Genomic DNA, 16,217 nt, shown 5'->3' with positions numbered 1-16,217 from the left:
GATCAGATAAAATGGTATAGAAAGTGTTGAGTGCTTGGTCACATGTAAATGGAGAGAGCAGGGGGATTCAGTTGATTGACGCCAGGGCTGAGTTCAGACCTTCGAAGTTCGCCTTACGAAAGTTGAACTTGGTAGGCTTGCGAGCGACAGGAGAGTGGAGTCGGGATATCTGAACATCGAACTCGAGAGCAGGATGATGGGCGTCAGGGGCAACGTAAGACGGAGCATGAAGCGTTATAGCGGAAGTTGGTGGAAAATTCGAAGGGAGTGGTGGTATCAACAGTACCAGGTCGTACTGCGGCACGGTGGTCTGAGCATAGGGAACTCATCACATATTGTCTCACCTTTGCCCTAAGAACAATGTGATCGCAAATGGTACCTAGGAAAAACTTTTTCATTTTGTCCAAGAAGCCGGTTCTGTGCACCAATGAGTACCCTTTTTACGAGGCAGTAGAATTACCGAAAATTACCTAAAATTTTTTAAGGAAAACTTGCAAGGGAAAGCCAGTTAAGATAGGAAAAATCAAAGCCCAATTCGAAGTCAAACGGGACAAGTATCGGAGAGAGTTGGAGAGTAAATTCCCAAGGAATCTTTCATGGACAAGATTTAGGGAGTTGCAGTTGAATTTTTGCAGCACAGTAATGAGTAAATCAACATCAGGAGATGAACTAAATCAGAAATCAGTAAAAGGATCAATATACGTACAGCTGAACATATTTCAACAATAGCAAATGCTTACTCCTTGACTTCGACTAAACGTTTCTTGAGGACTGCAATAAGTCAGCATAAATTAGAGATAAATTCAAAGTAATTTTTTTCTATATCAGTACAAACTTAGAAAATAAGCAAAAAACTGTAACAAATTTCCATTTGAAACGATATTCTTTCAGAAGAAGCTAGAAAAAGTAAGATAGTTTTCAAAAATACGTTTGCACAGAAAATACAGTTAAATATTAAATTTTTCTTATTATTTAAAAATTTGCTTCTCTCCAAAACGATCTTTGATGCTTCTTCAAATTGGTTGGATCAAAATAGGTATTTTGGGGATATTTTCAAAATTTTTTTTATCTTTTTTCGATTGTATCTGATCCTTTAGTTGAAGGAACATCAAACCTTTATTAAAAATAATTATGGTTTATCTTTGGTTTAGCTAAACATCTTTTCATTTTTTTGATATTTATTTTTAAAGAAATTCAAAAGATAGAATTACTTTATGATAATTTTAAGATAATTTTAATTTATTTGCCACAGAAAATTTTACGGAAGATATTCATTTCCTTTCCATCAACATACGTTATACAGAGAATACTTGAGAAATAATAGTTATCACATATACACGTACAAATATGCACGAGAAACAAGAAGAGTAAATTGTTAACGATTTATATTTAATTATGAATATATTTTTTGCTTTATTTTGCTCATTGGAAAATATACGAAGGGAATTTAAAATAAAAATAAAATAAATATATTTAAATAAATTATAAAAAAAATTATAAAAGAAAAATAAATAAATAAAATGATAAAAATGGAAAGTGTGTCATACCAGGTGTAGGGGGTGTGCTACCACGTGAAGGCTCCGCACCTGGTACTCCGGGGCCACCTAAATTACCGCTGGATGATCCTTTTGTTGCGTACAGTCGTGAGGATCGCGCAGCGGATGCCTGAAAAAGTAAATATATAAGACTGAATGTAGATATAAATTTTCTTTTTGAAAATATGGTAATGTAGGACTGATGTGCCTTCATTTATTTAATTTAGAAGAAGTTGTAAAGGTTCTTTGAGGTTACTATAGGCATTATATACCAGGTGTACTCCTAATTAATTTCCGTTTTCTTTTTTTGGATAGATGGCGTTCTATGTTTTGTGTCGCTGTTGGTCACACATACCTGTCATTTTATTTAGTTGTTGTCGAGTGTCTAAAATGCGTTGACGTTTCTCCAAAAAGTTCCTCTAGCAAGTTTTTATTGCCCGTCAAATATGTCGGCGTATGTACCGAATTTCGAGCATATACTCCATGCATTGCTTTTCATGTTCAATCAAGGAAAAAAAGTGTCCGAGAGCCAGTATGCACTTGTGGAAGTTTATGGCGATCGTGCATTAACACTTCGAACATGTGAAACGTGATTTCGACAATTCGAAAATGGAGATTTTGACCTGAATGACGCCGCACGCGAAAATCGTTTGATGACGCTGAATTGCAAGCATTATTGGATGAAGACAGCACGCAAACGCAACAACAGCTTGTAGATACGTTGGGAGTTCGACAGCAAGCAATTTTAAAACGTCTACGAGCCATGGAAAAAATTCAGAAGTGTGGAAAGTGGGTGCAGCATGAACTGACCGAGAGACAAATGGAGAACCGAAAAGTGACGTGTGAAATGCTGCTTCAACGGTACAAAAGAAAGTCTTTTCTCCATCGAATTGTTACGGGCGATGAAAAGTGGATTGTCTTGGAGAACTCTAAACGCAACAAATCGTGGGTGAGTCCAGGTGAAGCATCGACATCGGCGGCACGACCAAATCGTTACGGTCGGAAGGTCATGCAGTGTGTGTGGTGGGACCAGACCGGTGTGATCTACTTTGAACTGCTGAAACCTAGTGAAACTGTGAACGCCGTTCGCTACAAAGAACAAATGAAAGATTTAAGCCGAAGGATTGCGGAGAACTGACCAGAATATCGAGAAAGACAGAAGAAGGTGATTTTGCTCAACGACAATAGCGACACGCTGGAAAAACTCAAGTGGGAAGTGCTTTACAATGCGGCTTACTCACCACACCTGGCCCCATCGGATTACCACCTCTTTGCCTCATTGGGCAACGCACTTTCTGAGAAGCACTTCGACTCCTCCGAAAATTTGCGGAAATGGCTCACTGAATGGTTCAACTCCAAAGACAGTCAATTTTACTGGCGTGGTATTCACAAATTACTAGAGGTTGGGAGAAATGTGTAGAAATCGATGAAAAAAATTTCGAATAAAATAACTATTACGGTTCCCTTGGAATTATGTGTTTTATTCACAAAAAAACCGGAAATTGATTAGGAGTACACCTGGTATATGATTGCATGCCACTCTTTGTTGCGGAATAGCGCGCTCGCCGTTACCTGAAATACGCTTCAGTTCCCCCCACGACTTCTCGAGACGCTCGCATTCTTCTCTACTGTTCTGCGCTAAGTGCTCTTGGGGCGACCCACTCGTCGGCCATCTTGGGAGAGTGGATTCCACTGCATGGCATAGCCCGCAATACAATTGTCACCCCGCCTTAATGTGTGACCTATCCACTACCACTTCCGTCTTCTTATCACATCGCAGACAAGGGCCAAGCCTGTGGGCCTGTGACGAGGCTGAGCTGCGAGAGCTTTTATCTGACTTAGAATTAGGACACCAGCGGTCGCCGCATCTCTTGCGAATTAAAGACGCAACACGAGTGTCTGAGACGTTCCTCAAAAGATTATGCCTGCACAGGTTGCCTAAGGATATTCTTAAAATTGTCTGCGCTTCAGAGGTTGCGAATCTCCCGCGCCTGGTGGAAATAAGAGACAGGGTTCATGAGGTGCGGGACTCGGTGGACGTGGCAGCCATCGAGCGCGACAAACAGCTCGCAAAGACTTGGATGCCATTCGATAAGAGCTCAAAAAAGCCCGATCGGTTGTGTTTCTTCCACATGCGTTTTGGCAATCAAACGCGGAAGTGTGGGCCGCCGTGCAGGTGGGCTCCGAAGTGGAAGAGTCCGGAAAACTAGAGTCGACATTGTCAGTGGGTTGTGACTGACAGCGTGCAGACACCTAGTCACTTTTCCGTCCGGGACAAGCCGACAAATCTTCTTTTCCTCTTTCACGCTGGCACCGATATCTTGGTTATTCCATGCAACTGCGGGTTGTAGGTGGTCGAGGACAAATTATATGCGGCGAAAGGATCCGAAATCAGAACCTTCGGGCAGCAGCTATTTACAGTGCACTTGTTTTTTCCGGCGAAAGCTTCTCAGTTAAATTTTGCGTAGCTGACGTACCCCAACCAATCATCGGCGCGATTTTTATCCGTCATTTGGCCTCATTATCGGTATTAACACGCACGACCGGGTGCTATGCGCTTTGGCATGTTTTAAATGACTTCGCCCGCCAGTGGCCCAAAAGGCTCGATGGGTCACGCCCGAGAAGCCTGCGGCAGCTAAGGCAGAATTTGAATTCCTTTTGAAGATGGGACACTGTCGATCGTCCAGCAGCCCATGGGAAAGCTCCACGTCATATCCAAGGAGGACGGATCATGGCGTCGTTGGACGGATTATCGCCGCCTTAACGCAGTCACGTGTCCCGACTGCTAGGACATTCTCGAAGGTTTCGCGGGTAAACGCACTTTTAGTAAAGTCGGCCTAATGAAGGCGCTTCATCAGATCCCGATTGCCAAAAATGACACTCCGCTCGGCTTCCGAAACCAGCGTTTCATGGAAAAGACACTTTGTGGGCTTGATTTTTTTATGTCATACGTAGACGATATTTTGGTCGCATAGGAAAACCTTGAGCAACTTGTTCAAAAATGGAATGATCGCCTCATGAAACACGGTCTCAGATTGAATTTAAACAAAAATGAATTTTTGATGACCGATCCCCATGAAACAGGCACAATCACTGTCAGCGGCAGTGATCTGCCCAGAACTGAGCGATTTAAATACCTCGGGTCAACGCTATCAGCCAATGGAGAGCTGCGTTATGAAATGAATTATGCGTGAAGCATTAACGCAACCTGGATGAAGTGGCGTTCCACAACTGGTGTCCTTTGTGATCGACGTATCAACGACGAAGATGCTACGTTGGACTAGTAGCGTCACACGTTCAGATCACATCCGAAATGAGGATATCCGCGATCGTTATGGGGTTGCACCGATCGTGGAAAAGTTGCGAGAGAGGCGTCTTCGATGGTATGGTCACGCAATTCGTGCAAACGAGAATTCACTTGCAAAGATTGGTCTGAACGTCGAAGTCGATGGTAAACGACCAAAAGGTAGACCTAAGCAACGGTGGCTTGATACGCTGGATGGGGATTTGAAAGCCTCGAGATTGCACCCAGATCAGGCATTCGATAGAGCTAAATGGCGAAGCCGATCACGACGAGCCGACCCCGCTTGTGAACGGGACAAAGGCTGAAGAAAAAGAAGACTATAACCAGTAAAAGGGGAACAATAGTTCTTCATGGACGCGGTGCGACTTTCCCTTAACAGAATAATAACAATAACAATAACTATATCTATATATAAGCTATCTCAACACCTGGCAGCTAGGGATAAAATGCACCACCAACAATGAGAAGAAGGAGAAATTTGAGGTCCGGTACGGATAACCGGCGGGAGTCGTGTGACTTGGTGACTGGGTCGGGCTCTCGTAATGGACAGCACGGGGTCGAAACCGCTAGTCGTGGGGCGGTTCGACGTCTAGGCGCCACGACGACCAGGAGCACAGCTCCACCTGCTGCAGCTGTTTCGCCACAATCTGTGGCGACCACTTCAGCAGGTTCGCGTAGGAAGCGGATGAAATGGGCTGAAGAAATGAACCTCTTCATCATCCGCTCCTACTACGAAATAACGGCGGGGGCGGGTACAACATCTTACCGCCCCTTGTTGCACCAGAGATTCGTCGAGCGTTTCCCGCAATTCGCGCACGTGACTGTGCAGCGCGTCGCAGACCAGTACCGCTTTATTACTCGCAGCGACACAATCCCGGCCCACCATCAGGGAGCGTGTTCGACTTGAAGTCATCGGGGAAACTGGTGACGGAGAATCGATGGGGGCAGAGGCGGTGGCATCAACAACACCACGCCGCACTGCAGGCAACAGGTTCAGTACTCGCCGAAGCACTCTTCTCCACTGTCCAGCTGAGGTTTCCGCTGAGGTTCGGGACGAATTCCAAAGAGCGTGTATGGAATTCTCGGATGTGGATCCTTTGCATAGACCAGGTATTCCCAGGCTCTATGCATCTCCAGCAACTCCGGCAATTCTATCTCAAATCAATGATGAGATTGCATCTCGACTGTGTGCTGATATGTCGCTGCTGCAACTACAATCACTTGTGTATTGTGGTGCAGTTGCGGCTATTAGATTGCACGGTCAGAAGATTCGCTTTCGCGTTATTGGTTTGAATGACCAAAGAGATCCACCATGGAAAATTCGTCTGGAACATCGGCGGGACTCACTAAGGCAAGACATTGCTAGACTGATCCAGATCAGCACTGGCAATGTCAGCAGACGGGTGAGAAATAAAGTGCAGAGGGTTTACCGGAACTATGCCATCCCCTGTGAGACACCCGTAGTTGAAATTCTGGACACACTAAAACAGAAACTTTCTGTCATATGCAGTCGGTTACGACGGTATGGCGAAAGTTATTCCAGACGTGTCCAGAATGCAACATACGCGAGGAACCAGCGGAGCTTTTTCAGATCTCTCAACGAATCCCAACAGAGCGCCCAGACTATATAGTTCTCGGTGACGGAAGCGAAAGAGTATTGGGGTGGACTTTGGGGGTTACCTGCCCAGCATGCTAAGCATGCTGAGTGGATCATCGCCGAAGGCACCCGCCATGCCAATACACCTGGCATAAATTTCGCGGATGTTACCGAAGAGGAAGTTCGACGAGCCATAAACAGCTCGAAGAACTGGAGGGGCCCAGGTCTCGATCGGGTGCAGAATTTCTGGTATAAGAAATTTACCAGCGTACACAGTCGGTTGGCACGCAGTATAAATGAGGTCATGAGTCGGCCGGAGGAATTTCTACCTTTCCTCACTGCGGGGATTACCTACCTTATCCCTAAGAAGGACACGGTGCAGGACCCCGCAGACACAAGACAGATCACTTGCTTACCAACCCTCTACAAATTCATCACGTCCATTATTAGTGGAAGGATCAATGCGCACCTCGAGACCAACAACATTCTGTCCAAGGAGCAGAAGGGCTGCCGAGTTGGGTCAAGGGGTTGCAAAGAGCAACTCATTATCGACTCGGTAGTTGTAGGACAAGCAACTAGAGGCCAGAGAAACCTCTTCAGTTGCTATATCGATTATGCCAAGGCTTTCGACAGCGTTCCGCATACCTGGCTAATTGGTATCCTACATCTGTATCGCATTCTTCTTTTTCTTCTTCAGCCTTTGTCCCGTTCACAAGCGGGGTCGGCTCGTCGTGATCGGCTTCGCCATTTGGCTCTATCGAATGCCTGATCTGGGTGCAATCTCGAGGCTTTCAAATCCCCGTCCAGCGTATCAAGCCACCGTTGCTTAGGTCTGCCTTTTGGTCGTTTACCATCGACTTCGATGTTCAGACCAATCTTTGCAAGTGAATTCTCGTTTGCACGAATTGCGTGACCATACCATCGAAGACGCCTCTCTCGCAACTTTTCCACGATCGGTGCAACCCCATAACGATCGCGGATATCCTCATTTCGGATGTGATCTAAACGTGTGACGCCACTAGTCCAACGTAGCATCTTCGTCTCCATTACTGCAAGACGCCGTTCATTGTCTTTTATGGTCGGCCAACACTCAGAACCATAGAGAGCGACTGGACGGACGACATTGCGGTAAATTTTAGATTTGAGACGTTCGTTGATACGTCGATCACAAAGGACACCAGTTGTGGAACGCCACTTCATCCAGGTTGCGTTAATGCGTGAAGCAATTTCATAACGCAGCTGTCCATTGGCTGATAGCGTTGACCCGAGGTATTTAAATCGCTCAGTTCTGGGCAGATCACTGCCGCTGACAGTGATTGTGCCTGTTTCATGGGGATCGGTCGTCAAAAATTCAGTTTTGTTTAAATTCAATCTGAGACCGTGTTGCATGAGGCGATCATTCCATTTTTGAACAAGTTGCTCGAGATCATTTTTGCTATCAGATGCTAGGAAAACATCATCTGCATAAAGTAGTGTGTAGGGCGCTGGACGTTGGATATCCCGTGTGACGGTGTCCATAACAAGGACAAAGAGGAGTGGTGAGAGGGCACTTCCTTGATGAACTCCAACAGATACACGAAGCGGTTTTGATACACCCGCCATACTTCGAACTTTACTTTTCGGATCGTGGTAGAGCAATTGAACCCAGCGCACGAGTTCTTCTGGCACGAAGTGTTGTCGTAAAGCATACCAGATGAGTTCGTGTGGTACACGGTCAAACGCTTTCTCAAGATCCAGAAAGGCAATGTAAAGAGGGCGATGCTTCTCACGGTGTTTCTCCATGAGTAACCGCGCAGCGTGTATTGCGTCAGTAGTTCCGCAGTTCTTGACAAATCCGGCTTGATTCACGGTTATTTCAACGATTTCGCGAATACGGTTGTCAAGAATGCGTTCAAAAATCTTCATGGTATGGGAAAGTAACCGGATCGGACGGTAATTTGAACATTCTGCTGGGCTACCTTGATCCGAAACTAATAAAGTTTTTGGCGACAGTCATGGAAGAGTGGCATACCACCTTATCAGTCCGTACATCTGAGGGTGCTAATACCTCAGAGCCCATCCGTATACGGAGGGGCATCTTCCAGGGGGATTCATTGAGTCCTCTTTGGTTTTGTATGGCACTGAACCCCCTTTCATGGCTTCTGAATGATGCTAGAGGGCATGGTTTTGCAATAAAGTATGGCCTACGTGCTAAGTGCGAACTGACACACCTGATGTACTTAGATGACATCAAGCTGTATGCTGGTACTGACGACCATCTTAGAAGTCTGTTGCGAATAATGGACATGTTCAGCCGTGATATTCGGATGGAGTTTGGATTAGACAAATGTCGAATCCAAGCCATCCGCAAAGGTCATCACGAGCCACATGCCGGACATAGCATTGGTGACCTCCACATCGAAGCTATGACCGAGACAGACTTCTACAAGTACCTAGGAATTCTGCAAGGAACCCATGCTCGAGTTGGTGATTTGAAGGAAGCTCTGCTGTCCGAATTCCTGCGACGTGTAAAGCTGGTGCTGAAATCGCATCTCTTGGGGAAGAATAAAGTAAGCGCGTTGAATGTATTCGCTATCCCTTCACTGGCTTATGCATTCGGAATATTGCCGTGGACGAAGACCGATCTGGAAAACGTCCAGCGGCGGATACGGACAACTATGTCCAAATTCCGAATGCATCACCCAAAGTCTGCCGTGGAGCGGATGAACCTGCCTCGTGACATCGGAGGTAGGGGCGTGGTTGACGTGGCGGCACAACATCATCGCCAAGTCGACTCGCTGCGCGCTTATTTTTACAGTAAAGAGCAGGCGAGCCCCTTGCATGCGGCTGTCTGTAAGGCAGACTGTGGACTGACTCCACTTAACTTGAAGGATCGATCTTTCAATCCTCTGAGTGGGGTGAAGTCGGACCAGGAGCGGATCGAGGAATGGAAGTCGAAGGCAATGCACGGTAATCACGTGAATTGTCTTTGGTAGCCATTTGTCGATTTGCATCTGTCGAACAGATGGCTGTGTGCTGGGGAGCTCTTTGCTGAGACGGAGGGATTCATGTGTGCCATTCAGGATGGCGTGGTCGCCACCCGAGCTTATAAAAAGCTCATCATGAAAGAACGGGTGGAGAACGACCAGTGCAGAATGTGTGGTTCGGCGTTAGAGGCGTTGGACCATCTCATTTTTGGCTGTACTGTTATGGCACCGGTGCAATACATCACCAGGCATAATGCTGTATGTAAGGTTATCCATCAAAACCTTGCATATAAGCATGGGCTGATCACGGGAACATGTCCGGTTTACCGATATGAGCCGCAAGCAGTATTTGATAGTTCTGCTTATAGCATGTATTGGGACCGGCAAGTTCTGACTGATCGCCATACCGCACACAACAAGCCTGACGCACTGTTAGTTGACAAGACGGGTCGGTCCGCGTATATTATTGATGTTGCTATCCCCCATAATAGCAACATTGAACGGAAATACGTGGAGAAGAAGGTGAACTATGAGCCATTGGCAAATTTGGCGTCAGCTACAGATATTGTACCTAAATCCCTGACGGCTTCCCTTGATGTCCTGGGACTTTCGCACAGTCTGGTTCAAACCATGCAGAAGTACACCATTCTGCATACGTGCTCGATGTTGCGGGGAGTACTCGACGGATTCTTCCACTGACCTACCACCGGCCACCACCACCAGTGCCCCTTTAGTTTTTAAATATGTAGGATCGTCCGAGCCTAAATGCTTGGCACTTAGTGCTAGTATTAGGTAAAATCCGGCATCTGATAGATGCAAAGAGAGATTGTGATAACTCGGAAAATAATATAGAAGATTCTGCCGACCGTCGTCGAGTGCTTGGGCAAGCCCCTTACATTCGGTGCCAAAGAAAGGAGGCTGCACCCATGTGGCGATTTCCGTCGCCTTAATGCCGTCACAAAATCGGACCGCTACTCACTTCTGCACATCGAAAGCATAATGGCCAACCTCACCAATAAGAATATCTTCACGAAACAGAATGTCGCTGAAGTTCGAAAACCTCCCAGGTGATCGGAAAAGCATAGTGTGAGATACTTCTCTGGGACTAGCTCGACCTTTGGTCCCGAGAGCCTTGCGCAGACACATTGGACGCAACATATCGGCATTAGCAAGCAAGTCGACAACCACACCAACTCAGAGGATTCCAAGTGATAGGGTGATTTGATGGACTCCAATTAACGCACCTTAAAACATACCGCCCGAACTTATCCACCAGACAGCGCTTCGAACTTTGCCAGGGGAGGCAGCATAGATAAAGGGAGATATCGAGACGTCAGCCGCAATAACACCTAACCTTCTAGTTTAATTTTAGTGTTCTCGGTTGGAATAAGTGAAAGTAAGTAAGAAGTGAAAATCATTGCTAGGGGCCTACCCCATACTTGCAACAACTGAGGAGGACTTGTGGAGATTCGCCTGAGAATTGAGGACTTGACTTAAGCTTAATGCTAGGATCAGTATGCATGGAAGAAGAAGTTTTCACATCATCAGGAAGCACCCTCTGCCAGACTCCGTTAAAAGAGTACAGAAGGCTCTGGCGAGATGCAAACCCATCATTAAGAAAGCAGCCGAGCTTATGTAGAATGCCTAACCTATCTCTGCCTAGAATCAAATGCTTCCCCCAAATATATAGAGAAGGCAACGATACCAAGACCCAAAGTATTGTGAAGTTGCTCCTTGAAGAAGTCAAAAGCTTAGGACTTGAAATAGGAAAACGGTCACTGGGAAACAGCAGGGTCATTGCCAGACTCAACAAGGCCGGGCAGATACAAAGTGATGAAATACAAGTATCCTTCGACGGAAGGAAGTATTGCTCCCAAACGTACCGATGAAGGAAGCTCTAAACTTGTTCGAAAAATGGATCACGACACACGAAAACTCTTCCGAATAAACGAAGAAGGCCAAACTGTATAGAAATCTGGCCTTCACTTGCATGAGTGAGTTCTATTTCACATTCAGAAATGAGTGTTATAAAATAACTTCTGGGGCAGCAATGGGTTACCCGCTAATACCGCGCTATGCGAGGTAGTTATGGAGAATCTAGAGAATGAATTCTAGGAGGCTGGGGCACTCCCTAGATTCTGGAAGAAATATGTGGACGATGTACTTAGCAATCATCAAAACATAAGAAACAGGAACGATCCTCGGGAAACTCTAACGTGCCCACAGGAACATCGAGTTCACCATGGAGATCGAAAAGGACGAGAGGAGATACCGTTCCTGGATACGGGAAAAGAGGATACAATTTTATGATTCCCATGGTGGTCACAACACCGCTTAACGAGGAGAGAAGGAAAAAGGAAACGGTCCACATCCTGGACGTAGCCAAAAAAACGAACTATGTGGAAACCGGGAAATATCAGCGCTTCGCTAGCATGTCCAGGCCTAAGATATAGCTGCAGATACTCGTGGCCCGAGCACTTTCAGCAGGGAAAAGCTATTACAATAGTTGGATGATTTGCAAAAGGATCACATATTGAGAAGCTACTGCCTGAAACAGTTCTTGACAGCGCATGGTGGTTACAAGAAGCAGCTTTACCGGTTCAGGTTGAATGGTTTTCATTTCTGGGAGTGAGGGCAGCTTCAGTGGGTGGGAATCCTACATATCGTTGCAATCTGGTGAAGCAGCGGAGTTTAATAAGGTTCTGTTTTCCACAAAGTCTTAAAAAGAACACAAAAAATCCTTGTAAAAGACCGACAGGCAGACAGATAGACGATCTGTCTTTTTGTGTGATTTGGATGCATAAATTCCGACGTAACAATTTCAAAAAGTTTGGATGAAAGTAGGGAAATTTTAATCTTTTTTCTGGCTTCCCATTTTTTCTTTAAAATCGAATTTTTTTCTAAATTCATTTTTTATGGATCCTACCTGCATTCGTATATGTTCTAGCTTAACGGGGCTGGGTATAAAGCCCACATCACAGCCTTCTTTGACTTTTCTTCCAATCCACCAGTTATTGTCATATTTCTCCTTAATATGAAGAAAATCCCTAACCTCAAAAGATACAGCACTACCATGTACGGGTGAGTCATCATCAATTGATCCATCATATGATACATTTGTTCGCACAGCGAACGCAACAGGTTTCGTCTGAAAATGATAATTGGAAGATACATTAATTATTACAGAAAGTTAGTAAGCATTTTGAGGAACCCTTACCCTTGCTTTATCCAACTGGCTAATGGCCTGACGCTCCCTTTCTCGCCGAAGCGATTCTTTGTCCTCGTCTAGCGACAGATCGGATGACGGTTGCGAGTAATTTGAATCGGCAGAACCCTAAAATAGAAAAAAATTAAATGATTAGTTCTGTCGGACGCGTGACTCCTATAATAATGATAACAGATCTAGGTTTTGAAACTAGGAGGCAATGTGGTGAGCCTTTCGCTCCGAATTAAAATCCTTAATAATAGTAGGATTTCCACCAAACTTTTCAAAATCACGCTGCAGTAAACACTGCCCTAAACTCTGGTGATGTAAGAGTTTGTGTCTAACCATGCAGTTGTTTAAGCCCCTATCATGCATTGGTTCATTGCCAAAAATATAGCAATATCGGGCTGGCTTTCTCAGTAGGTTCAACTTTCTGGGTAGCCTTTTTAAAGAGCATTTTGGCAATTTCTACACGGAATTGCCTAGCTTCATTGAAGAAGCAAGACTTAATATATAATTTAACAGTGTAAAGACCAGCTTATAGGTTTCATATTATACGGTTTCACACGAATTCAACACTCACCAGTTGAATTAGGGTACCCAACCTGGATCAGCCAACGCTGCCATGGGTATACTTAGATTCAACCGCATAAACTATTGGCAGGTCCAAATCATGCACGGAAGTTATGGAGCGCCAGTCGTTTGAGATTATCGAATCGGGTAACACCACGGTTAAAATCAATTGGGCTATAAATAACTCAAGTAGTATTGGTGTTAGCAATGTTCCCTGAAACATGCGAACTCGGTATAAATCCAACCAAAACGGAGCGGAAATGATCTACCACCAAAACCAGGATACCCAAATTCAACCTACCTTCAGTGCAAAATATCTGTGTGATCCTGAATCTTATGTTAGATTAAAGAGCTGTCTAGGATCTATGGAGCTCTGGAGTCCTGTTTGGCAGAAGCCCCCAATGTATTCCTACATCACTTTCTCCTGGACTTCCATTTTAAATATTCTGTATCGTGCATCGGTATCAGGCTCCTTTGGATGTTGAATAACATCCTACGCCTATAGAAACACCCTGGGCCAAACACTTCAGGGGCTTGTATTTTCCACGGACTACGCTGCATGCAAGCGGAGCTTCACCGACTGATCAAAGGTAGTCTGTGGAGTGAACGCGAGGTTATTCTCGAATACATAGAGTAGAGCTAAGTTGTACGATTTTCCAGGATTCGTCAGTGTATTCTAAGCACAGGTATTCCAAGTGCTTAGAGGCTTATAGGGGACTTCGAGACCGGCATAATATAGCCATTGTGATCGATTGCACAAGAGGCATTAAGGCTTTGCACTTAGTGCCAATATCCTCCAGACTGGTGGGGCAGTAAACAGACCTGTTGGAAGGTCTAGCTGAAACCCTTCTAGGGGTTCTCGGTATTAGGAGGATATAATGGGGGTTTCTGCCTCTTGATAAGGATTTATCTGAGCTCCAACTCTTCTGAAGAAAATGGACTCTACCTGAATAATCTTTCCTAAAAATTGTTTAACTTTTAGCGGTCGGCTTTCCCGGAATACTGTCCCGCCTGTCAGCCATCTGACGCAGACACGACACGAGGAGCTTTTATGCCGCAAAACACTGAGCGCATTGTCCAGAACTGCTCGATGGTGCACAGGTGCTTTAAGTATACAAAATAAAAACATGGTTGACAGAAGCGAAGCATATAAGGGAGGTGGTACGAGCGAAGCAAACAGTGATAGAGATCTCACACAGTTTGACCAAACCGGGTGTTCCTTTCATACAATTCGCTAGAGGATCTTCAATGAGTACCTGAGTCAAATCAGGGTAATAATCTCGGGCGAGCGCAATGCTGACCACATTGCCTCCTACAGTCTACTGTAGTGTACCGTTACGGTCTTGAATGAAGTGCTCTAACACACTTCAAGGCCTAGATCCAATATGGATTGTTGCGCCAACGATTATTATTATCTTCAATGGCAAGCGCTCCCCAAGCTGACCCCGAATTAATAGCCCAGCAGAATAGCTTTGCAATTCAACGAAATTTCCAATCCGTTGAATAGCAGGAACGGTCAATTCAAAACCTACATTTGGCTCTCCTAGCTTGCCCCACTGCCGATATCGTCTTAGGAGGTCGTGGGATTAAAAGGGCGGATCATAGCGCTAATTGGATTTCTCGGAGTTGCGACTGATACCTACCAACGTATGTATTAAACAATCGCAGGCAAGTGTTCACGAAGGCATGGAGCTTTTGAGTAGCAGTGGGGATCACTTTTCATGTGCTACTTTCATATAGCAACACAAAAAGAACGTTAGCAGTTAGTCAAGAGAGCGAAACTGAATCTAGCGCTGGTAATGCGGCGAGCGAGATCAAGTTCAGTTCCAAATCCAAAGCCGTCAGTGAATTCGAAGGTGTTTGAGGAAAGATGTCATGGTCTGTTGAATCCCTTCGAGTTCTCTGGACTAGGCAACATGACAAACGTCATCGATAATAAGAAGAAATAATATCGGTGTCCTGTTCTGATTTTGCTTCAGGTTAAGATTATATAATTCGGCAAGTCCTCATACCACCTCCTCGTAGTAGCCGCTGGAAACCGTCTTCGGCGGACTAAGAGTGAGTAGGGCCGGAAGTTTGCTCACCCAACTGACAAGGATCTGCTTGCCTGCCGGTCATGTGTCAGGGGCAAGCAGATCTGTGAGAAATGACCCGAAGCAACAGCCCAGGGATCATTCTCTTTGCATTAAAGAAGATACTAGGTGGAACCCAAGCCAATTGGGAACAGCTTATGCCGAGGAAGTTAGTAGGCGGCCTCCGAATACATTGAGCACCTTCAGTTTTAAATAAGACCCTTACCCTGGCGGCCGGATAGCCAGGGTGAACATTTTTCCTCGACTATTCGTGGGACCAAGACATGGATTCAACAAAATAAAATTACCAAAAACGGACGATAGAAGAAGAGGTGGTGATGCCAGGAGGACGAGTTGCTGGCATCCATTCAGAAGACAGCCTTTGAGAGCAATACAATCGGTGTCAGCCGTAGCAGCGCTGGGTTGAAACCAAACGTAGGGACCTCCCAGGGCGGCAGACGGACTAGTGGTTTCCAGTTTGGAATCCAGTGTGGTAGCGAGTATCAGCCATAGTACTCCTAACCGGAAACCCAGAAACTTGCTTAAAAGCAAGGTAGCACAAGAATGGTGGTCATCGGAACCTGGCTAAAAACGGGAGGTCCACTGAAGTCTTGCTCAGGAACAACTGGCAGAACAGTAAAACTGCGGACAATATGTACTGTTGACGAGCGGGATGAAAAGGAAATCGTTAAATATCAGGCGATTGTTGGAGAATATAACAGCAAATGCCTGAGAGACAAACAAAAGGCGAAGCCTACCACCTTCAAACGCAATTGATCTCAAGACGAGGTCGAACAACAACACAAACAGAGCAGAGCCTGCAAGGGTTCGGGCGCAAAGCAACCTTTGCAAAGAGGTAAGTAGGAACAGCCGGTCGACGAGCCACGAATTGCAAAACCCTTGAGCTTGAGTCAGAAGTTACTTACGTGTGGCGCTGGTGGATAGCAATTCCGCTAGCGGCAACT

General features: G+C 45.5%; 1 protein-coding gene across 11 annotated transcripts in view; it reads right to left on the bottom strand.

Moving 5' to 3' along the window:
* The window catches only part of LOC119660736 (voltage-dependent L-type calcium channel subunit beta-2), a 490,674-nt gene that overhangs the window by 49,557 nt on the left and 424,900 nt on the right, over window positions 1-16,217 (bottom strand). For 9 of the 11 annotated variants that reach the window (XR_005250476.1, XM_038069443.1, XM_038069434.1 and 6 more), the window contains 3 exons: window positions 12,620-12,736; window positions 12,329-12,550; window positions 1,548-1,665 (listed from right to left, as the gene is read on the bottom strand). Coding sequence is in view for 10 of the 11 variants with exons in the window: in XM_038069443.1 (XP_037925371.1) it covers window positions 1,548-1,665; window positions 12,329-12,550; window positions 12,620-12,736 (457 nt within the window). In the remaining variant the exon portion in view is untranslated. The remainder of the gene's footprint in view (window positions 1-1,547; window positions 1,666-12,328; window positions 12,551-12,619; window positions 12,737-16,217) is intronic. The other 2 variants (XM_038069453.1, XM_038069463.1) reach the window with 1 other exon arrangement.

The sequence above is a fragment of the Hermetia illucens genome, chromosome 1, assembly GCF_905115235.1.
Source record: "Hermetia illucens chromosome 1, iHerIll2.2.curated.20191125, whole genome shotgun sequence".
NCBI lineage: Eukaryota > Metazoa > Arthropoda > Insecta > Diptera > Stratiomyidae > Hermetia > Hermetia illucens.
Note: the sequence above shows the minus strand (reverse complement) of the source record. Positions and strands in the feature narration are given on the sequence as shown.